This window comes from Nipponia nippon, unplaced genomic scaffold (genome assembly GCF_047370975.1).
Source record: "Nipponia nippon isolate SJK-2023a ecotype South Korea unplaced genomic scaffold, ASM4737097v1 scaffold_8, whole genome shotgun sequence".
NCBI classification, from domain to species: Eukaryota; Metazoa; Chordata; class Aves; order Pelecaniformes; family Threskiornithidae; genus Nipponia; species Nipponia nippon.
Genome location: NW_028262402.1, coordinates 13,588,713 through 13,613,682, shown reverse-complemented (window position 1 = coordinate 13,613,682; position 24,970 = coordinate 13,588,713). Strand labels below are relative to the sequence as shown.

The 24,970-nt window shown below is 38.5% G+C and overlaps 1 protein-coding gene across 4 annotated transcripts in view; it reads right to left on the bottom strand.

Annotated features, from left to right (window-relative positions):
* The window catches only part of MCC (MCC regulator of Wnt signaling pathway), a 216,731-nt gene that overhangs the window by 59,474 nt on the left and 132,287 nt on the right, over nucleotides 1-24,970 (bottom strand). For all 4 annotated transcript variants that reach the window (XM_087742443.1, XM_087742444.1, XM_087742445.1 and 1 more), the window contains 2 exons: nucleotides 12,591-12,704; nucleotides 5,543-5,685 (listed from right to left, as the gene is read on the bottom strand). In XM_087742443.1, the coding sequence (XP_087598569.1) occupies nucleotides 5,543-5,685; nucleotides 12,591-12,704 (257 nt within the window). The remainder of the gene's footprint in view (nucleotides 1-5,542; nucleotides 5,686-12,590; nucleotides 12,705-24,970) is intronic.

Below are 24,970 nucleotides of genomic sequence, written 5' to 3'. Positions count from 1 at the left end.
TGGGAAGGAAGATAAGTAAATGAATAATAGCTTTGCCTGAGAACACTGGTAAACATTTTTTCTTTTGATCCACTTGCTGATTCAACTCATTTTTTTTTTTTTTAACTTCCATAGTGACTGTTTTGACATTAAAGTATGTATTTTAAACATGAGAAAAACACCAGCTTATCCAGGTGCAGAGGCCTTCTGATAAGTAAGCAAACAGCCATGCTTTTGTTACACACTAAATCAAACGCAGAGATTAATTTTGCTGCAGATTCAGCAGAAAAGTGTGAGAATGGAACTGTCTGGAGTTGGAAACAATAAGAAATAGCAAAGAGCTATCCAGGGATCTGCATCTGGGAGGGGCATCTGTAATGTTAAGTCTTCTGTGTGTATGCTACATGGTGATGAGTGTTTCTTGCAGAAATATTGCTGGATTTAGCCTGGAGGTGTGTCTGGATTTGCCAGGCAAAACAGCAGAGAAGATGGCCCATGCATACCGGGAACAATGACAGAAGTCAAGTCTGCTCTCAAAGTAGCAGAAGTGACAATTTATGAACCAGGCCAACTCAGAAAAGGAATTTCAGCTTGCTTGCCAAGCAGGGTTTCCCAAGGTACTGAGATGTAATTTCTACAGGAACTATTATGCTCTTCTACCCCTTACATTTGCTTCAGTGCAAAGAAAGTCTGACTCTATCAGAAGCACTTAGTGACTATTATTAAACAACAATGCAGGTCAGCTGGTTAAAATTGAGATTTAGATCAAAGAAAGGTCTTTAATGAACGATGCAATACATGTTTAAGAAAGTGTGAGAACTAAATTATGAATAGCAGGAATTAGAACAGTGTAACGAAGACACATAAGTGTGAGTTAATGTTCCGTGAACTCGTTTACTATTAGCCACAGCACAAGCCAGTAGTAATTAGCTTTAGACAAAAACAATTGCCAAACACTCAAACAGTTGCATGTTTTTGATCTGAGGGTAATTCATTTTTTCATTTATGAAACAATTAGTCCTTACATTTTTAAAACCTGAACTACCTCTACAAATGGACAAGAGGCTGTATTGATCATAAAACAATGTCACACACAATAATTTCTCACCACTCTTTTTTTGGCTCTTGCTGCATAGATTTTCTGTTTAAAATCCAACACAGCTTCATCTAGCTAGCACTAGTGCTGTTTTTTGGGTTCAAGCACCCTCAGTATCTTGGGGCAGTTGAAAAGTATGTCACATGGCAGGACGGACACCCTTCCGATGGTTCAAGCCAGAAGTCAGTTTCTGAATGAACTAATGCTTCTAATAGCTGACCAGAAAGATCAGAAATCCATTTCTGGTAAAACGACAGCAAGGTCAATCGGTCTCTCCACCACCAGTCTCACAGGGGGCTAAAAACACAAGGGGAAATTTGAGGGGAGTGATGCACCACAAATATAAATTCTGTCTTTAAAACTGAAGTTGGCAGTAACAGAAGATGTTGTTTGAGACTCCTCTTTCCTCAAAACAGAAGAGTCTTCCAGTGGCATTGGAAATGCAAGGTGCTCAGCAGCTGATGATGGCTAGCCACTGAACTCATGCCACACCACCCGGAAGGCAGAGGCATTACCGTTTCCTTGTTGCTGCCATCATCTAGGGCCTGGCTGGAGAAAGCAGATAGTTGTTCTCCTATGGGCCCTGACAGTTCCCAGTTGCTGGAATGTCATGGTGAGTTGGAGGCAGCAAAGACCAGATCAAGCTGTTCTTGATCACAGAGTGATCGAGATCACAGAGTGGCCTGGGATCAATGTTGGAGCAAAAAAGTGTGTTTTACAGGTATGTCTTCACTTATGGCTTTTCTCATGTTTGGGTGCAACCAAGGATGACAACTGCTGCACAGACACTGAGAAAAACTTGATCAAATAGCGAGCACTGCTACTGGCATCCATTCGACATGCTAACAGGAACGCCAAGCTAGTACCACTCAGTGAAAGCTGTTCACTGTAAAAGAGGCTGACAAAACGTGTGCTGCACAATCATCACAGGCTCTTCTGCCCAACAGTCTTGCAGTTTGACGAAAGCCCGTGAATTGAGTTTTATCATGAACTTAAGCAAAATACTAGCCACCTCCTCCCACTCTCTCCCTAATAATGTAGACAAGAGCAGTGAGACACTGTCACACAGTTATAATTCTCCAAGAAAAAACAGAGCCAAGGTTTATATCTCCAGACTGCTCAAATAAAAAAAAAAAAACAACAAAACCATCCTCATCCTAGTGGACCACTTCTTCAGTGTCTTCTTGCTCCCAAATTGCTACCTTCTTGAGCTGGTAGTGGGTAAATTCTGCACTGTCACACACGAAGAACTAGGCAAGCAAGAGGCTCGTCTATTTGCACAGTAGAAGTATAGGCAACTGTCTCTTTAGCGTTAATATCAAATCAGTTACAGCTGTATTTCAGCTTTTTTTTGGTGAGGTTGGGCTTTCAAACTAGCTGGGCTGTCCAGAGCAGCAGCAGGGACATGAGACAATTGCAGATGAATGTTGGCTGGCTCCCACAAACATGGTGATCTCATTTTCCTTAGGGAACACTGGAAGAACGTAGCGCAAGAGCAGCAGCTAACATCATGTGGCCACACACATGGAACTTGTTGTACCCAAGAAATGGCTAGCAAACCTAGAACAATCCTGGAAACTTCTAAAAATACTCCTGTAAGATTACTGTTACTAAAAGCAGCATATCAGATATACCTGGGGAGAGGCACAGGCATTGACATGTGACTTAAGCTCTCTTCTAGAGCTGGTATTACTAAACCACATGAGCAAAAGCCGTTACACTTCAAGCTGTGTAAAACCCCGGACATTGCAAGGGAAAAAAAAAAACCACCAAAAAACAAAGAGAGAAAAATTCTCGGAATGGAGAATATTAACTAGCTTATACAGCCTGCCAACACCCCTCAAACTGTTGCAATACCTTCTTCAGATTTAAGCACTCTTCCTGCTTACTTTCTGCCCTACTTTCTGAGGGTACTACTCACATTCAAACAAAGAGCTACAAATTTAAAGATAATACAACTTAAGGAGGATAGTCAAATACCCTCCACAAAACTCTGGTTTCTTCTAATTGTTTCCAGAATATTTTGGGAAGGAACCATGACAAATGCCATAAAGCAGCAGTACATCAAGTTACACGTTAGTTTATTTTTACAGCCTAAAAATGATACATGAAAATAGCGAACCATCTCTGTGTCAGCACTGGGGAAACATTTATCTGTTATGCAATTAATGTAAACTCAAGAAAACTGTTTCCAGAAAGACAGCCTAAATTTTGTGATAGCGCAAGTAAAGCCTCCGCTCAGTATTACTTGCAGGTATCCAACAGTCAAGTCAAAATCCCTCATGCATTCTGGTTTAGAGGAAAGTATAAATGCCAAGGCCCTAGCAGAGCCGTACTCCCAGAACCCTTTCCCTCAGGACTGTTTTGTTCCAGCTCCCAGGCTCACAGTCCCCACAAGCCAAGGGTGGGGTGCTGTGAGTCACACCTGTCCCAGCAAGGACAGCAATTGCACCACCCTTGCTCTGTGGGATGGAACAGCTTCTCAAGAGTGACGCAAGTAGATCCCAGAGCGGATTTACAGAAAAGTCACAGCAGGAACTATGAGTTTTCCTTCTGTCAGTTGTTTTACAAACGTTATGGAATGCCTCCAATTCTACCTCTGCTTGCCATTTTTAGGAGGAATATTACTCCTCTATTCCCCAGACACCAAATTACTGGCCTGCCAAAGAAAACAAGCTCGTCCAACCATCAAAAGAAATTAAAAAAATCCACTCACTTAATAAATGTTTTTGTTCTTACTAATAAAACCAGAACAAATAAAAACAGAAGAGGCATCCTAGCCGTCTGAGCAAAATGAGCTCTCATACAGTAAGACCAAACAGGTGAGGCATGACAGCGGTGTGGTACCTGTTGCAGCGGTATTGTTCTGATGCCTTCAAAAGCCTGCACCCTGCAAAAAGGCAGCAAAACTGCACTTTTCATAAGAAGCCACATGCACTTCCCATCAAACTCGGTTCATATGCCTCACTTTCCTGTGCATGCCACAGCTGACTTGTTTATGGACACAGTTAAACATTCACAGCATCCACCTGATTCCAATATTTTGTAATTGAACACCACTTGGCATTTAGCTTGCCACAGGGACTCCAAACAAACAGCTTTTATGGATTCTATGTAATATTTTTTTTGAATGTCATAGAGTTCTTCTGCCATTCAAGAAAAAAATACCAATGCAGCTCTCAAGCTTCTCAGATTTTGCTTTTCAACCAGTCTTTTCAATTGGTAGAGGTTTACGAGAGAGGAGGGTGGGATGGGCAGCTAGTATCATGCTGAAAAGAAAGGTGACTCGAAACAAGACGAATGGGAAGTTTGTCTGCAAAGGTATCAAGCATGAATGAACAAGGGAGTCACAGGGATTTTTTTCAGAGAAGTACTACCAGTTTAGAAAATACTTACCTGAAAAGTCTCACCATGATCATCACTAGTTATGACCATCTCAGAGTTGGCAGTATTTATCTTCTTAAATAGTATTAACATAATGTGATTCTATCACTGCTTTTATACCAGTATAAATGTGTGATGATACTTTCTCTTATTTATGGTACACCAAACCTTTTTCTTTTTGCATATAAATATTTTCATGAAAGGTTAAGTGAGTAGTTGTAACAACACTGAAACGTTTACAAGGAAGAACAAACGAAGCAGTTCTTGGAAAACCTTGCAGCTAATAGACAAGGAAAACTGAAAATTTGCTACGTGGGTAGAGCACCGTGTCCACATTACCTATGAAAGTGTCAAATCTAATTTGACGTTCTTGAGAAAATCCATAGATTTTAGTTTAGTTGCATCCTCACAAGCTAAACTTTAAGAAGCTCCTTCCTCGTTCTAGTCCAACTTTCTCTAGGTTGAGCATAACGGGTAAAAGGAAGTGAGGAAAAATAAGTGTTTTCCTGTAGTCAAATGTAAAGTTTATTTTAACACAGTAACAAGTAATGACCTAGTGTAATACCCCAAGCTTTGCTGCTCTGAGGACAGGCAACAACATGATTTGTACCATTGTGTTTTGTCACAAATACCAGCACAAGTAGGTGCAAAACCTACTGAAATCCATTTGAGCCATATATCTCGCCACAAGTGATTTGGCTTAGGTGATCTGTAGGATGCCACAAAATAAAAGCAGAGGCGCAGGCTGGGTGGCTACATCTTCCTTTATCCACCATTGCTATCACTTATCTGGTACCCTGGCATATATGTTATGCTAGAGGAATATTCAGATGGCACAGTGCAGTTCTTTGCAGTGCTTATTAGGTTTTGCAAAGTGTGATTTTGCCAGAGAGACTGTAGCACTTTTGAGCCTTGGGATGATACTCTGCAAAACACATACCTTAATTACGGGCAGGTACTTGGTACCAGTCATAACAAGTCTACCTACCTTAAAGTCATCATCAAATTATATTTAGAGTATAATTCACACCATGTTTTACACCATTCTTGCATTGGCCCAGAATTTCCAGGAAGTTGCTGTACCTTATTGTTGTTCCCTGTAGCCGATCAATTTTCTTATTTAATTCAGCAATGATACTGTGCAGCTCTGTGATTCGCTCCTCGTAGCGTAGTGTTGTTCGCTCCTGCACGTCTTCGTGCTCTCTCATTAGGTGGGATTGTTCACACTAAAGCAGAGAGGCAAGGAACAGAAAGGGCCTTATGAATAACTGCACAGAGATCAGAGACAAAGCAAAAATGCACACCGTTAATGGTCGTCTCATTCATCAAACCAACACCGCCTTAGCAAGGTAAAAGAACAGATGCAAAATATTGACAGGTACACAAATGTATGTTAATACAAGGTTATAGGAACTGAAAGACTATGCAGTATATTTTTATTATTTTTTTTCTAAACGGCAGAAGCTGCCCTTCCTGCTTGAACAAAAAATGCCATTTGCAACTCAAAATAGCTATAAATATCTCATCTTTCAATCCATGAGATTCATGATGCATCATGAACCTTCAAGGATCTTCCCAACGTGGTCTGAATTAGAACAAGTCCTAAGGCAGAAACCACATTATTATAAAGAAAAGTAACTACACTTTGAGGTTACTGACTTCTTCTCTAGTATGAGTATTTGGTTTTATTAGCCTTTAAAGATAACATAGCATATTTTTTATTATTTTAATCCTCTACAATAAAATGCTTATTATTTGAAAAATTAAAAGGTTACATGGCTGCTTGTTTTTTATACGTACCATGAAATCCTCCTTTTCCTCTCCAACAGAATTTTAAGTCCAGCCTCTCTGGCTTACTCTTCACGCCAGCACACACTCTACATCAATTGCAGCAAACAATTACAACCTACTGCAATTACAATCCAACACTGCATGCTGATTGAAGTTATGCTTGGTAGTGGCTGGAAAGAGCAAGACTTCTAATTTTTTGCTTCTGACCCTCTGCAGAAAACAGTCAAGCCTCCTTGCAACCACAGAATGGTATGTACTATGCTATCAATAAAAGAAAATTCACAAGCCAACTGACGGCATAAAACCCACACTTTTTAACTGAAGACATGTAATACAAGAACCTAGTAGCATTACTAAAAGCTACAATTTATAGTAATGTATGAGGTCCTCCAACAATACTGCATCAAAATTTATTTTTTCAAATCAAGTGAACACTCAACAGAGAAGTAACTCTCTCAACCCTTTGTATCATAAATATGAAAATTATACCCAAACTGGCAGGTATGCTCCAATTTTCATAGTTTGCCCTCTTATTTTTTAGCCACTCATAATCACAGCTTGAGAACGTCATCTACATGAAAGACTGCTTGAAAACTAAAATTTACATTGAGCTTCAATAACATTTTTTTTAATTTTAAATAAAATTTATTTCAGTATTTTTAAGTTCCAGGAATATGCACATTGAAAGGTAGCCCAGACATTAGAGCACTCTTCCACAGACTACAACAAAACAGTTTCTTGCTCCAGCTGGAGTCAAAAGCACTTTCACCTACGCTAAGGCAAACAGACCATATCTTCACACTGAAGAGGAGAGCAAAGGGTCACATTTTAGAAGACTGATAATGTTCACCTGGCTTTTAAGACTTCGTTTTGGCAACTGACATGGTTATACATTTAATGACTTGTTATTGTAGGATCATTCCACAACTTATTTCTCATGTTTCTGTATCTTAACATCATATCTGGCTGAAGAACTACCATGGCTTTCGAAGTGCAGAAATAACACAGAGAAAATGTTTAACAAAAGCTTTAGAAAAGATATAAGTGCAATAAAGCATTGCTTATTCAGCCTTTCTAAACCTAAATTTCCTCTGACACACATTGATACCCACAAACGCTACCTAAGCATTTTTCAGATCGATCAATTACATGCACTGTTTTTTTCCTTTTAAACCGAAAGGATGCTTCAGATGGAGTGTGTAATAATTATTTTCAGACAATAAATAAAAACGCTATCACAACAATTTTTGTCTTTCTAAGCTGTGCACTGAAAAGCAGAATTTGTTTATCTTGACTGAAGATATATGGACTCTTGCTAATGGACCTCAGCCACATTACCAGACTTGCTTTCTGTTTTCTCCAGCCATTTTTCAGTCATCATTTTTCAGGATAACCATCATTTACTGACAGACATACTTTGTGAACAACCAGCCGTCTGACAATATAAGACAACAGCTTCATATTTGATTTTTTTAAAAAGGGCTCTTGGATTATCTTGGGCAAAAGTAACTCAAAAAGGCAGAAAGGAAACCTCTGTGAAAGACAGGACATGGCGCCAAGAAGGACTGCTCTGCCTTGGAGGTGGGTACAGAGTTACGTCTTGTAAGTTCTGGTCAGCCATGACAAGTCTCAACTAAAAAAGGCAAAAGCATCCAAACAATGGAAACATAGTTCAGTACAAATCCCAAAATGCAGCAGTGAAAAATTCTTCTGGTTATACAGGATTGTTCCTTATTATGGCACATTCATCTCAAAGCTTAAAAGGGAAAAGAAACAAATGCATGTTTTGGTAGCCATTGCTAAAGTTTTTTTCTGGGATACTGAACCTGTTCATCATATGCTTTAGTTTCTGCATCCTTTGAACCTCAAAACAACGATCTGCCACCAGTTTCTATTTCTTTCCAAGGTGTACACATTTAGCTCTTGCAATTTATTTGCATGTCAGTCACACAAACTTTTTAAGGTAAATACCTTACACCCTTTCCCTCATCCCTCTTCCAGCCTCATGCTTAAGTTCTGATCAAAACCACTAAGAGCTCTAATTCTCTGAGAAAGCAAACACAGTGATAATCCACTGAGAGGCTGCAAAAGATGAGCAACGATTGACGTCAGGAGAGAAGTTTCCAGCACAGTTCTCAGTGTCAGTGACCCTTGGCTGATTTTTGGTACAGACTAAAAAGGTTGTTTCAATGACAGTATAAATTAACAATGCCTGGAAACACCTTTGCCTGACCTCTTCATTCTGGGAAACAACCACAAGAGCAAGAAGAGTATGAGGGAGAACGATGGTAAGAGAAGATTTTTTAACCCAAGGATACTGTCTCGACATGATTCTACTGCCTATTAATGTACACGAACTCCTAGCACAAGAAACACTACCAGCGCAAACCTTCACATTAAGTTTGCAGTGTTCAGTCAGAGGACAAAAAAAAGAACCACCAGCATCAGTGCTCCGTAAGAGAACCCCCAGCGCCTCGGGCCCTGCAGAGACAAACACTGGCTATGGCATTGTTCACCAAGAATACAAGTCATCACCTGAATAAGCCACAATGATAAACCTGTCTAACAGGCTCACAGGAGCTAAAAATCTTTGCTCAACTAATACAGTATTTCAGTTTTAGAGGAGTGGCAGATTTTAAAGTGGCAATCCATTAATCTAATCTTAAGTATAAACACAAGTCCATCGTGCAAAATCCTCAATCACGAAAACATGCATGGTCAGAATTAGTTGTTTGGGGGTATATTCTGTCTCTACTTGATGTGGAAGAAGAATACAAGTACACAGGACTTATCCACGTGAGATAAGGAGATCGCACAACAGAACAAGTCATTTCAACGTTCATCTGAACACCACGCGTTTCTATTTCAAGTTACTTTGTCAAATGAGAAACTGAAGCTTTCCTGTGAAGTTCACATGTTCTTATATGCCTACAGAGTGTTGGTTTTATTCTGATACTGAAATTCTGCTGCCCCTCCCTATATTCCGAATAATCGAGAGGATGGTAAAGAATAATTACTGCAGTAATGGGACTTATTGCTGTGTGATACAGGATCCAGAATGATGCAGCACAGTCTTTGTTACCCTGTATCTAGAGCTATTATAAAATTGCAAAATTACAAGGACTAACCACAAAGAACGAGAGAGCAGGACTAGCTTGTGAAAGCAGATGAAATGATAAGAAAGATGTAGTAAGTGAATTGTCTGTTCTCGTTGTATTTGCTGAAACATTCAGCATGTTATTAAATCCCGTGTTCTATCATAAAACTGCAGAACTCAATGTCAGAGGATGTAGGAAATGCCAAGAATGTAGACGGATTAGAAAGAAGATTAGATAAATCCACGGAGGATAGGACCATAGAGGACTATTAAATGTGATGCAGCCTCCTGCTCACAGATGTTGGCAGAAAGGTGGAGGAGTATGAAGGAGGACAACTCTCTATATGTGTTTCTTATGCTCTCCCTTCAGACATCCACTATTTATCATTATCAAAGCCAGGATACTGTGCCAGACAGAGCTAGTAGAAAGCACTACTATTCTTCTCATAACCACAGAAAGATTTCTGGAAGAAGACATTAGTTGTGGTTGACCAGTACTTTACAGCAAATTTCATTCAAGAGGTGACTCCATTGCCAAACTGTACACTGATACAAACATCGAGACAAGGAGATCTGCTGTTTTACTGAAATACTAGAAGGCTGTAGGCAAATGCTATAGCAGGTCTCCACAGACTGCACTTTTGGAATGAGCATGATACAACAACCAGTAATCAATTACGTCCTTTTACAAAATTTTAAGCACAGGCTATCCAACTATCTTTCTTCACCATTTGTCATCTATTACTTGAATTGTGGTTCCCCAAATCACCTTCACTCTGCAAATCACTAATCCTTTCTTCCAAAGTATCTCACATGCCTCATGAAATGATGGGAAAGGTATTACCAAAAATGTGGTTTAAGAGCTATTTGTTCCAGAGAGCATTTACCACGCCAGCTGAAATGAAACACGTGCTACCTTTGTAAGTAGAATCCAGATGCAGAATAAAGATTTAATACTGACCTACTAGCATCTGAATATGGTTATGCAGAACCTCAAACACCTCTTATTTAATTTATGCCTTCTGAACCTCTGATTCACATTAGTGAGGAAGAAATGCATTAGACAGAGGTTGTAGAGGAAAAAATGACATGATATGATATGATATGATACATGATATGAATTTGGATGAATCTCTGTGGAGTGGGAGGAAAAGTTCAAAAAATTGTGTGAAGTGGACCATGTACTTGGAAGTGATGCAGTTAAACTCTGTTGAAACCACTTTACCTTTTCTTCTTTTTCTATCTCAGTACTTAAACATAGCCAACACATTGAATATACGAGTTGTGCTTGTTTAATGGCTTACTCTTTAAGAAAGATTGTATTTTATTTAATACACACGCCCAAAAATTTCTATCCACTTGAGGGCTTTTTAAAAAAAAAAATTAAGAAGAGCTAAAACATTAAAACTTTACAGAAATTGTTCATTAAAAAGCATGCTAGCTTTCAGATATTCTGATTTTGTGTTATTCTCAATTCAGGTAGCAATCATCACTACGCTTGTCTTCACACACACACACAGCCCGAGACCATGTAAAAACCCTCAGCAATACAAATCATACACGACATACACATGCATAATTGGTAACCCATCAAAGAAAACACGAACTGATCTCGTGCTAACTGAGCACATGTGAATTGCTATTAAGGACTGATCCTTAATCCCAGTCACCATCAATGGGGATTCATTACCGTATGGAAGCACCTACAAGGCACTCTCCATTGGCTGAGAGATGACATATGTATTTTTAAACAAAGATCTGGAAATAAAACTAAAACACTAACAAAAACCTGTGGTTACCATAAGACCTTGCAGAATTATAAATAACAACAAAGTCAGTGTAGTCATGCAGAATGATGTGGATCGTTTGGATACAGTGGATCCATCCGACTGTTCAATGATTGTCAAATGCAGTCTCATATCAAACTGTATGTCAGAAAGCGGACTCCACCTCAGAGTGCAGTAGAAATTAGAAAAGGCTCTCAGGATTATAGCTGATAAACAGTGTTAACTCCCAGCATGGGTCTGGCTCACATATCTAGGGGAATAAAAACATTAAAGTGTTTTTTACTTCTGGATGTTGCATTGATGGTCTGCCATAAGAGTATAACTTACAAGGCCCAAAACCTTAAAGGTAGCTGAAAAAACATCAGGGAATGCAGACAAGGGCCAAAATATGGTTGGAGGACTGAAGTAAGAGCCTTAAAATCTAGGCTGCTTAAACATTTCTACATTTGGCTTGAGTTTAAGCAACACACAGATACAAGCCCCTACCAAAGTGCAGTAAATACTGAAGACTCTAAATTCACAAAATCACAGAATGGCTGAGGCTGACAGGGACCTCTGGAGGTCGTTATCCAACCCCTTACCCAACTCAAGGATGGTCACCTAGAGCAGGTTGCCCAAGACCAGGTACAGGTGGCTTGAGTACTTCCAAGGTTGGAGACTCCACAGTCTCTCTGGGCAACAAATAAGATGCTCTACTTTACGGGACAAAATGCTTTGGCCGTCTCTAGGCAAATATAAATGAGCAAGTATTTTGAATTAGTTTTGAAATGTAAAGTACTTATAAAAGGTATTTGCCAGAATGACAGTATCTGAAAACAAAGGTTTCATTTACAGAAGAGGGAAATATTAAGAACAACAGTTCAGTTTTCCCTGTTTGCATTTGCCTCTCTACATTTATCTTGATCTGAAAAAAAATTTAGTTTTGAAGAGCTGTGAAAGCATTAGAGGTCATTATTCTTATTTAATCTCTTGGCTTTCCACTGACACTGTATTCCACAGCAGATACATACAAACTGGCTTGCTAGAAGCTAGACTGAGATCACAAATCATTTCTCATATACCACCAAAGCACTGCCAGTTGGCAATAGCTTTTGATCAGTGTTAATTTGTGCTGTGTTTGAATCCGACCCAGGAGTGGAAGGCTCTGCAATCAGTTACCTAATCCACTGAGAGTATGCTGCAATTTTTATATTCTAAAATATTTCAAAGCAGTCGCTGTTTATATTGGCTTGAAAACAAAACTAATCTAATTCTTTCTCAGTATTTTTTAGAAGAATGTCATCAGCACATAAAACTTAAAACCCAGGGCAACTATGTTTCTTGCAGTCTTAAAATTCTTTTCACTTGTGACATTGTTCAGATATTTTATCCTCTCCCCACATACCATATTCCTCTCTGAAGAACAAGGACAACACAAAACCAAAGATCATCTTCAGAATCTTGAACTATTGCTCACCTGTGCTTTTGCCAATTTCTTTTCCAACAGGTCACGCTCCCTTTCTGTTTGTTGTAGACGTTTATTAAGCTCCACTATGTCTCCCTTTAATGAAGCCAGGGCTGCTAAATGAAGCTAGAAGACAAAAGGAAAGAAACAAATTAACCAATTCACAAGCCATGTAGCAGTAGCATTTGAAAGAAGATATAGTATTATACAGCAGCTACAATATCTGTGGATTTCTGCAGTAGTTAATGAACTTTAGTATAACAGAAGCCTAAAAGAAATCCATATGCTACTAAATACTTTTTACATGGAATTCTCCTCTCCAGACAGACCACACATTCCTTCATCACAAAACACATTATAAGGATAAATACGACGAAGTGTAATTCAGCTGGAAATATGTAGATTAGTTCTAACGTTAGTTTAACAGGAAATAGCTTGAATCCTGTGTTATAAAACCTTACATTAAATGCTGACTCAGATTTGTATTATAAAAGAAGGTGTATCATGTTTTGATGCCTTCAGACATATAGAGGTTATCAGTTTGGTGAAGGGAATAACTCCATGCATAGGATTTGGTTTTATTTTGCAACTGAAGCTTACTCCACTTTGAGCTACTGCTCTGTAGTTGTTCTCCTTGGTCCCACGTCAGTGCGTTTCAGTGATTCTAATCTACTGAAGCCCCATATGAAGAACCTGAACTGTTTTTCTTTCTGCAGTAGATCCTTTTGATGAAAGAGATGTTCTACATTTAACTGATAGCACGTGGAAATATATAGCAGACTAGGATAACTAACATAATCTAAATTATGTTAGCTACATAATTCAGAAATCAAGAACAATTCTTAAAAGAATCCTATACTTGTAACCCATTCACATGCTCTTCCTGTCCTTAAATACCCCATTCATCGTTACACCGAAGGCATCAGCTAGAATTCAGCACTCCATATTGACAACTACAACCAAGAAGTCCAGGAAGAAAACTAGCCACTAATACTGAAGTCTTTCTTTGTAGTAGTCAAGAAGCAACTCCAAGTTTTACCGGGTGAGAAAACAAAAGTGACCTTTCACACCAGACCAAGTAACACAGCAAACATTGCTTTGCTGCCAAGATTCAGACTGAAACACAAACCCTGTTTCTAGTCTTCCAGCCAGTTTCAGTCATTCACTCTGACATTTTACTGGGCGGGTCACTTTTAACTTATTTTTCTTCTTCCATTTCCAGTCAATCTGCTAATGAGTCCTCTTTTGATATCAGTTTTACCTTTACAGTACTGGAAGCCAGCAAAACCATAGGTTTTTTCACGTACTGACATGTGAAAGTAGCTGTATGACAGAAAAGAGACTAGATCATTTGGCAACAGCTCCTTCACTTACAGTATTCCCATTGTTACAGAAAAAGTCACCTCTGGCTTCAAGATAGAAAACAATTTTATGAAGATTTTTGGATGTGAATTCTGCAGTTTTAAGTGCAGTGTAACTAGTTATGCTAGAAGCTGTGGACATCCTCATTTGTGAGTTCAGTTGAAAGCATTTATTATGTCAGCTACAAAAATGTCTTACACACATGAAGTTATTCATTTCAGTACAAATATACACGTACACAATTCTATGTTGCAGTAGGTTTAAGATTCTTGAGGCAGCCTCATTTCTCAAGTGAAAAAACAGTAATTCAGGCCTGCTGCGGGCATATGCTACACAGCTTCTTTCAAGTATGTACGCTGAAATCTCTTAATAAACCCAGAAACACCCTGAATATCTTTAACTATTCTTGGCCTTCAGCAGAAGGCCTTCCTTTCTACCACAGGAAACTGCACTGATTTTACAGTGTGGAGAAACAAGAACCAGCCTAATTGTACCAATCTGTTCATAATTGACTTCCAATTTTCAGGAAAGCTGGTGAATTTACAAGCCACTGTTTCACCTTATTCCCTTAACAGAGGGGAAGTGTTGCAATGAAGCTCACCAGTTTGTTTATCAGATCTTGCACCCTTCACCACAGCTTTCAAATAACATATGAAAAAATGGCTACAATTCTCTAAATTGAATAAAACAATGCTACATAGTCAAGTAAGTAGCATTCCCTTCTGTACACTATAATTAAATGATCGCCAGCTGTGGTTTTAATTAAATACCAGACCAATAATGTCCATACACATGGCATGGTAATATAAAAGGACACCGTTAATTTAAAAATCTCAGTAAAAAACAACTTGTTCCTAAACAGTGGAACTAATGAGGCGGACTTCCTATGGATTTGTCTTTGTCCTCTTCCCACACTGCAGTCGGCTCAGCTCTTCTTCACGTCCCCTAGCACACACCAAACTGGGTAAGAAACAGCATGAATTGTGTCTAGTTTTATAGCAACGCTGTTGCCTGGCCTGGCAGCTCCTGCCAAACAAAGGTATCCAATATGTGAGTTACATCAGCCTCCCCGTTCAATATAGGGTCTCTCTTCTCCAAGTAACCAAGTGATTTCCTTACTAATTACAAGGAAAGTTTGTTGCATCCTTTACTATCCAAAATTACCCTTTCCTTTCATAAATTGGACCAGTCCAGTTTCCCAGTACTAATAAAACAATAAAAAAAAAAAAAAAAAAGAAAGTTACTTGAAAGGGCAGACTAGACAAAAGGAAGTTATCATATACAGAGGAGGGCTGCTTGGGATACCCTCCGGTTTCATGTATCTACTCAGTGCACACAGCAGTAAGTCCTATGCAAGGGGTGCCTCCAGCTACTGCTGCAATACATTATAAGGTTAACACAGCTAGTGTAGCTGTATATTCTTGGCAGAGCTAAGCTCTCGTCCCCAATTCATTAAAAAAGGTGTTACAAAGTATTGCTGCATCTTCCCTTAAGGTGTGAGAGTTCCCACAGACCATGCTTCCCAGTGTGTTTGTATAGCACACAGCAGGGTGGGAACTGGATCTTTGGATGTTGCTGTAACACAAACAAGGAAACACCTGAGCAAAGAGCTACAGTTGACAAAAAAAGGCATTCTGGGAAAAAAAAAAAAAGCTCACATTTGGAATTCAAACTTAATAATCCAAACTATTAAAGTTAGAAAGATTCCCTTTAAAAATCTCAACCGGAAGGCAGTATGACAGTCACGACTCTACAGCATTGAATCACTATGGGATATGACAACTCAGAAAGAGAGAGGACAATGCAGCTAGCCATATGGCATACTGCTTTTTTCTGCCCTCAGCAAACAGTGATAGACAAGGTAGAGTTACTATCACTAACATTCATAACAGACATTTATAGTTCCATGTGGTCTGCCTCTTAATGACATAAGATTATGAAACAGATCAAAACCTCAGTAGTTCGTAAAAATTAACGCAGACACCACAAAGATTTCTGTTTGTACAAGGTACCAGTCTGAACCTTTAAGCAACAGCTCCTACAGAGAACTACTTCATACAGAGAAAACAGTTCATTGACAAAGCCTGTATTGTTCATAAACTTCAGACTGACCCAATACAGCTAGTATTGAATTCCAACAGGAAAAATCCCACTGTGTGATGCTGATGCACCCAAACTGTCCAACAGGACAGGCAACGTCAACACAAGCGAGAGCAAAGATTGAAAAGGGATCAGACAAGCCAACCAATTTGCTTCTCTACCATCATCCAAGGAAATAAGAATTCTTTCAGAAAAGAAATTAGATGCATAGTATTAATAAAAAAGGCATCAGCTATCTTAACTTTTAGAAGCTACAGTTTCCATGAAATCTTCTGCAAGGACAACAGCAGGTAGTTTACTGAAACATACATACACCACATTTTATACCCAATACTATCCTGACAAGTTTTTATATATTAAATATATAATAACAATTATTACTTACTATTATATATTATTAATAATATCGCAAACTGTGCATAGCATGCTATCTTGAAAACGCAAACCACTGTACAGCTAAGTTTTAACAGATACAATAATCAAAAAAAAATAAGGACAAGCTTAGGAAAAGCAACCTCCTGACCTCTCTTCCAGCCTCCTTCATGACTGCAATCTCTTCCCCATTATACCTGCTCCTACAGACATCTCATGCAATGCTGTAGACATGATTTAATGATGTATATTTTGCATGGTGCTTTAAAAACTGCTTTTGGTTCTGGGTTTTGTGAAATATTCTATGCAGGTAAATTAAAAATAATATTTGCTGGCAGTCAGGTTTCTCAAGAATTTTGCCAGGAAAAGAATACAAAAGTGGATGGGATAGTAATATGAACTGAGTGCCAAGGAAGCAGGGGACTACTGACATGTCTGTAGTACATATTGCTGGAAGTGTTCTGAGGCCATGAACACAAGAGAAAGATGCAAAGGGCAATGAAGGAGGGTGCTGAAAACATGATAGGTTAAGGTGAAAGCACTGCAAAGCAGTACAATTACTCTTATACTCAGCATTTTTCCCTGCCACTGTGAACGGTGATCCTCATCACTAAGTCTGATCCACATTTTTCTTTCCCTCAGCCTGGTACCAGACTAATTAAACCATATTGCTAAAACCAGTTGTACTCACTCCATATGTTTGCAATTTTCAACAGAGAAATACAAAAAGGACCTAAGTACGTCCTTCTCTATGAATTAAAGAACTAATCCTACCTTTTTCCTCTTGTTTCCTGCCTTCTTTGGCTACAGTAGTGCTGCACATCAGCTTGGGAACAGATGTTCAGAAATGTAACCTCTGATATAACAAGGGAGCCATAAAAGCATCAAAATCACGGTAAGGAGATACCAACCCATATACCAATATAAAGCACCCAAACACCAAAAGACCAATTTATTTGTTCTGTGTGTGTCCCTTGTGACTGACAGGTAAACCCCTACCATGGAAGAAGGCTCAGAGGAGATGGGCCAGAGCGATGTGCCCATGAAGCTTAGGGCATAATGTGGGGATTTACTGACCACAGCTGTTGCAAAGAAGCTGACTTGATGTCAACACCAAGGGGACCTGAGGGTGGTCTTTGCTTTAGATAAACAGCTATCAACAGCTGAGTGGATCAGCTGGTGGTGTAAAGGTTTCTCCCTATGTTCATTGAAAGAGTGTGAATGTCTCCCTGAGTTAGCCAGGCCAACGTGGGAGAGGTGTACATGTGGCTCAGCCCAACATAAAGTCTATAAAAACATAAACAACTAACAAAAGAATTTAAAAGAGAGCAATGGGCTTGAGCTGGCTTTAACCCACAGACGTCTTGCCAGTGAGACTGGGGAAGCCCAGCACTGTGACAGTGAGTGTATTGTAGACACCAGTAATGGGAATCACATTGGTATCATGATTGAACTGTGTATTACAATTGCTATATTCTGCTACCTGTAACTTACGTTTGTATTGTGTTTTCAGTATGCTTGGTATCACTCTGCTAAATCAGAAATCCCATGTAACATCAACTATCTTCAAATAAGTAAATCTGATGTTAAACATGACACCCTCCATGCGTGGAATACCTAAAAGAACCTGGTCAGAGAGTACTGGGCTCCAACATCTTCTCCTCTCTTTTGTTTCCCATTTGCATTTCATTTAGTGCAAACAGCCCACAACACAGATGTTTTCTGTGTATTGCTACTACTTAATTTAATGACAGGCAGTATACATAAAAACACCTGATCAAATATTCAGAATGCTGCCTCATCTCTGAAACCCCCTCCATTTTTTTTGTTATCAAATGACACTAGACAGTACACTGGATTTGAAAGCCCAAGCTACTTTGTAAGATGAGAGATGGGAGGTATAGAGGATAGCATGGAAAATACAGCCAGAATCCCAGCTAAAACTGCAGAAAGGGCAGTAAATAAATGCCTACACATTGTATTTTCTGACACCCTTTTTCTTCAAGGGAAAGAGGGAAATATGACTAAAACCTACAATTGCTGCCAAGGAAATAAAAAGGTTGGTAATGTAAGTTCATAATGAAAAACACATTTTAAGACACAGAACAACAAAACCTTGCCTGGATTTTGACTTCAGGAGTCTTAGGGCTGTGATTGTGCTGTCCATTGTTAACTTTCATTAATGGCAGTAGAGAACAATATCAGGGTTAGGCCAGGAAAAGCTTAGACAAGGCTGGCACTCATCTGCTGAGGTGAATGAGAAACTGTCATGCTAACACATGGCAGATACACTTAAGATGTAATAAAGGTAGAAGAGCAAAAACTTACACAGAACAAAAAATATGAAAGAAATTATAACACAGGTTCACACAACCAGGAAACATCTTAAAAAAAAAAAAAACAAAACACTTCAAAGGAAAAACTAGGCAAAGCTTAAAAAACTTTCTAAGAGAGAAGTTAAAGATACAGAACTTGTGTTACAGACATTTGCTGTACATAAAAAAATCACAGGTGTTGTCAAGTTTATATTTTATCAGGAGCACAGATCAGCACTACTTGCAAATAATACACTTAAAGTGATTGTTATATAAATGTGTAGCTGCTTTCAACCATTTTTCTTATCGGTCCTACACAATTTTCATGCCACCTTTTCCTGGCCACGCTCCATGAAAGGTGTACTTTTATGGTCCAAGTGATGAAATACTTCGATTTGGATACGGATGAAAAATTTGGATATGAAATATGGATGAAATATACATATTCATATTATGTATGAAATACTTTGATGAAATCAAAGTCCATTTCTGTGAATGTACTGACAAGATGGAGTGGAAAAACTTAAAAGAACAACCATCCCCCAGAAGCAGTGACAGGACAGCTCGATATTCCCTATACAATTTCAGTTGTGTGATCTCTAGCGCGTAGCCCTGAAATACCACAGTCAACAGCCCTTTAAGTAACTACCTAAGGCAAAGTCAAAATGACTAAAAAAGCGGTACCACTGAATTGTTGGGTGGGCCTACAAATATGCCCTGAAACTATGTTTGAAAAAAACCTTTATGTGCTACTAAAAAGCCTACAAATTTTTAGAGTGATATACAAAATGGACATTTTGTGACTATGCTGCTGAAGCAATTATTGTCATATTAGACATTAGACAGTTACTTCATATGCTTGTGCAATACTAAACAAATAATGTGCCAACACAAGCCAGGATGGAGCCATCCAAATTCTAGAAAAACAAAGACCAAATGTTTGTAAGACCTACTTTGTTTTAATTTGAAAAATCTGCAGAAGATGTGTTCAATCTGTTTGCATCATTTATAAACAGTTTCAACTGAGATTTTTTTTTTAAACTTGAAATTAACATTTGCAGACACTTGTGAATATTTCAAACCATTTCTTAAAACAAACAAACAAAAAACTCCCACCTCCATCACAGTAAAAAGTGTTTCATAAAGAAAAAACACTACAAGATTGTTCAAAAAGTGTCACGGAACAGGTAATCTGATGCTATTCCTGTGAGTAGGATCAGTTTTAGAACATACTACAAAAACCAAAAAAAGTAATCATGGAAAAGATCTTCCTTTGAAAAATTATTCTGACAATTCATGCTTGATGAATGGAGCATTGGGCTAATTTGTACTTCTGAGTGTGCCGGACGGCTAGATCAAGGGCTCTACTTCTATTACAACAGATGTTTACACCTTCATGGAAAAGAAAATTTTAGGTGACATAAGAAGAAAAGCCTAAAAGCGAGACCTAAAAGTAACCAAAAGAGACAAACATCGGAATCTGGAGATTACACAAAACAACGACACTTTGCAAAGTTTACTCTCTTCGGATTCTTAAGAACCTTACCTGTCCCATTGCAGGGCAGCTCACATGTCCACACCAATAGCCTCTTACTGGCTTTTGCACCATGTATGAAGGCTCAGGCTTGCTTTTGTCCTCCAAAGGAGGAACCTGTTGCCACTTCCACTCCCAGTAAGGGAGCAAAGTAACAGTAATGTAGGGGATGGAAATGGGGTGGTGGGGACACCGCGCTTAGGACCAAATACTGTCTTCATTTCAACTCAGTCTCAACATGCTGTCTGCAACCACAGCCTTTCTTTAAACAAAAATAAAAAATTGATATTAATACACTATTATGAGCTAGGGAGGGCTTGATATGTCCATACTAAGTAGGATTTGATCCCACTTCAATGAACTTGTTTAGCATTCCTACCCTCCTTACAATTACTCTCAATATAATTTAAGTAAGGGAAATTATCTCTTCGTTTTTATCACTGAATTGATGGAAAGAGGAAACAGGCCTATTTTTTTCCATCTCCCCTTCTACCCAACACAACTGGAGAAAATGAACTGAGAAGGGAGAAAAACAGTGAGGTTCAGTGCAGATCCTTATCCCTTGTAAATCTCAGGATGCCAAAACCCTTTTCTCTGTTCCCTTCCAGTTTGCAAGGACCACCATTGACATGACGGGTATACCATTCTCCCCTCAGGAAAGAAAGCGGTGGAAAACTAATCCCAAGAATGCACCTCACTCAATCCTCTGCATTAAGGTGACCCACATTCTAGTGCTGGACACAACAACATCACAGACAGGGTGTAAGCTCATCCACATCGACTTGTTTTCCAATGGTCCCACCATTTTTTATATTACCTCGACTTGCTCCTTCAACTTCAGTCTCTTCTGACTGAGAACAATCCAGATCTTTCAAAACAGAGATCACCATTCAAGAGCCACTAAAAAATTAAGATACTACTTATTATGCTAATTTAGTAATAATTTTAAAAAGCATCCCATGGTTCCTTTGTGCTTTTCAAAACTTCTCGACCAGAAAATTATTTCTGATTTCCAAAGATAAGACTGTGGACTAGCAACAAAGCTGTACGTACAGTGATAGAAGGATCTTTGTCTCCAGCATGACCCACATGATTTGCTGTCACCATAAATTTAGAGGAACAAAATTTGTACTGCAAAGTCAAATCAGTGATCCACCACAGTCTGTTTCTGTCATAAGCCAAAATCTGATGCTTCAGCAAGGAAAAAAAAAAAACAACTCCAAACAAAACAACACACCAAACCCATCAGCTAAACCTCCTAGAATGTAGTTGTCCAATGTCTGAAATACATAGAGAGAAAACATCTTCCCAGCTTTTCTCAGTCAGCTTATGCCCTAAAGTGCTTTATTAGAACATCCATTATGTAGCTTTCAAAACTACAGCTCTAAAACAATTTTTTAAAGCAGCTAAACAACTTTAAAACCCCCAGTTATGGCAGCAAAATTCCCTGGATGAGCATGTGCTTGTTTAACAAAATACATTCAGTTCAGTTCTTAAATACTTCATCGTTCCAAGGTTAGCTGCATCTCTGAGACCGTCATATTCCCCTCCCTGCTTCTTTAACCTCAGGTCACCAGCCTGAGGATAAAACATAGAGCTTCTGACAGCCACTCCTCCCAGAACCCCCTGTACCTGTACTTGCACCCACCAGTTACACATTTGTCAGGGTGAGTGGAGAACAAGCAGAGAACGAGTTGAGGTCTCCAGTGACCCCCCAACTTACAAGAAAGTAGTGTTTTTTTAAAATGTTTTTAGAAAGATAACATTCTATAAACACCATTCAAGTTGTATATGGTTTACCAAGTTACCGCCCACCTTTACACTCCTGGCTGTAAATCTCAGACTTGTCCGTGCTACATTCCCAGGTCAGTGTCTCACTATTGGAGGTCAATTCTTAGCACAAGCGACTGTCCCCTAGGTCGCTTTTAGGCAGGTCTCAGTTCTTTTGCCTAGCGATCTTTACCAGCCAACCTGTTCAAAACTGGATGCACAATTTCCCCAAGGGGAATGAACTTCTTCAAACTTAATAAAAATCCATAGGCAGGAAAATCACCTATGCTACCATAACTTCAGTTCCTGCAGGAAGCTTCCACAATTTTACTCTAGCTACATGCCATAAACCTTTGTAACGTTATCTTTGAGTATTTCACTCACACGCAACATCCAGTGCATTTTGGCATTTCCAGACTTCAAGTCCTGCATCTTTCATTGCCTCCTCTTTCTTATTACCTGGTCAATGCACCAGGGAAAAGCGGACTGATTTTACTGAAAGCTTTGCAAATGGATGGCAAACTGCGGGAGACTTTGCATTACTTCCTGTTGAGTTTTCCCACTGCACTGCATGTTGTTAACGAAACTATAATTTTAACAAATTGGATAGAAAACAATCACTGTCGCGAAATACAGCCCTGATAAGGCTCTGTGATTAATCAGCTTTAAAAATGAGCATGTTACAAAAAAAAGGTTCAAAAAGAGAGTTATTACAACACTGTTAGAGGATTTTGTTTGCAACAGAAAAAGCTAAAAAAGCATCTGCTTAGCTGGGTTTTAGTACATCAGTAACTAGTGTTTGTTTTTTTTATATTTAGATAAACAACTAACTTCAATTCTTGATGAAAGCATGTTAAATAAAGAAAAATCTCAAGCACAATTTCTACGTTCTATCCTAACAAACTCCCTTCCTTCTAAAAACAGTTCATAAGTCTATCCAAATAAGTTCTTGCTCTCTATGGTATAACTCATTTGAAATAAACCTCTTACTGAAGAATTCCACTTAAAACCCCTTCCTCTTTCTGGAAAAACATGGGGGAAAAAAAAGAAAAAAAAGCATTAGTGAAAACCACTATTTTTTTTTTTGTGAGACCAAAGCAGTGGGTGGGAGGACTGAGAAACTGAAAATGCCCTCCACCACCTTGTCGTCCTCCAATTGATACCAGTTATTTGCATGTTCATATCTGATGCTAACCATCAGAAAACCTTACGCAAGGTTTCTGTATGATGCCTCAAACTCCATCCTGATGTCAGCTACCTTCAGAAGGAAGCAGACGGCACAGACATATGCCATTCATGAACCAGACTTTTTCAAACAAATTCAATTGCATGAATGTGTTTTTCTTTTGGAGTCACTACATGGCTTATATTTTAAGCAATGGAACCTCCGGTGCACAAACAACTGAAAAGGTCAAAATAAACATTGATAAACGTTTATTATCAATTGCACTAGCACACAGAAGTCTGCACAGCTGGCACACTTCAATCTGTTTACTGAATAGGAATTTATGTAGATAGGTTTTTTTAGCATTTCAGTAACACCTGGATATATTATTCCATTCAGGAGAAATACTTTCTTTTGTTGTGCACTGGACTAATAATCCAACATGGTATCTTTGTCTGTAGTGTCAGCTGTAGCATTTGTTCAAGTGGCTTCATTCTTTTTCAGCCATTTATTTAGCAGGCTTCTCCAAATATAAAAGCAAGTAGCTGTAAAATTTGCAGAGAATCAGGTGTCTGTAGCATGATAAAACCATAGTAGAACGTTTGAGTCAACTGGTCACAGCAATTTGTAAAGATAGCATCAAAAGTAATTCAAAGGTACAAATAGCCAGTAATTATAAACCTGAAGCTAATCAAACTAAGCATCATTCATGAATGCAATGGTTAGAATTTCAGCCCAGTTCACAACTCTGCACAGCTCCTGGGTGGCAAAAAGTGCCTGGTAAACCCTAGTACAAGATTAAATCTGTTTCTCATAACCTCTGCTCCCACAATGAGCTCATTTTTGTTCTTTTGTATCATAATTTCAGATGCAGGGAATTGACAGATGAGCTTTAGTTCTTCTTCAAGTGAGGATGCCTCTATTTTCTTTTTCAATTGACATAAAAAAAATCCCTTGTTTGTCAGGAAAAAGTGCATAACAATTTTCTTAAATGTCAAAAATTTCTGCAAATGGAAAAGCCATTTCTAACCAGACTACTATGTATTTTGGTTAAGACTACTCATTTTATATGACCTTTTCCCTGCAATTTCTCTGAAAAAAAATAAAGAATTAAATGTTTTAGAGTGTCTACTGGACAACTAATCTTTACTGTTATATACACACAGTCAAAATTTAATTGCACTTATTGAAATTACAGATGCTTTTAATTAGCAAAGTTGACAGCTTCAGTCAAACAAAAATTAAAAATAGCAATTGCTCTAACATTTTGAGATCAACTTATATAGTATTTCTACCATTACGTGCCTGTCTCTACCAAGCCCAAGGCAGGTTCACTCCTTATCTTCGACTCTGCATGCCAAATTCAATCCCATATTTCACCCATGCAATCCTATTAAATAAACAGGAGTCGCATAGATATTTATGAGTCCAGAGCACAGTTCCATGGAAAGTGCACATCCCATGAGATTGTCATTCTCTCCTTAAGTGTAATTTTCTTTGCTTTAAATCATCAAATAATAACACAAAAAACATTACTAATTCTCTAAGGAAGTCAGGACAGCACAGGAAGTTAACTCTAAAGCATTTAATAAAATGCATTTTTTATGTTTATATCATACAAATGCATGCCCACATATGCACACATATAAAAAAAAAATCAGGGGTCATGAGAGGACAAAATTTATAATTTAAAGGCATTGTATGTGTCACACATCCCGCTTAACACTTCAAAATGTCTGCATCTTTCTTACGACCACTTTCACTAACATACACA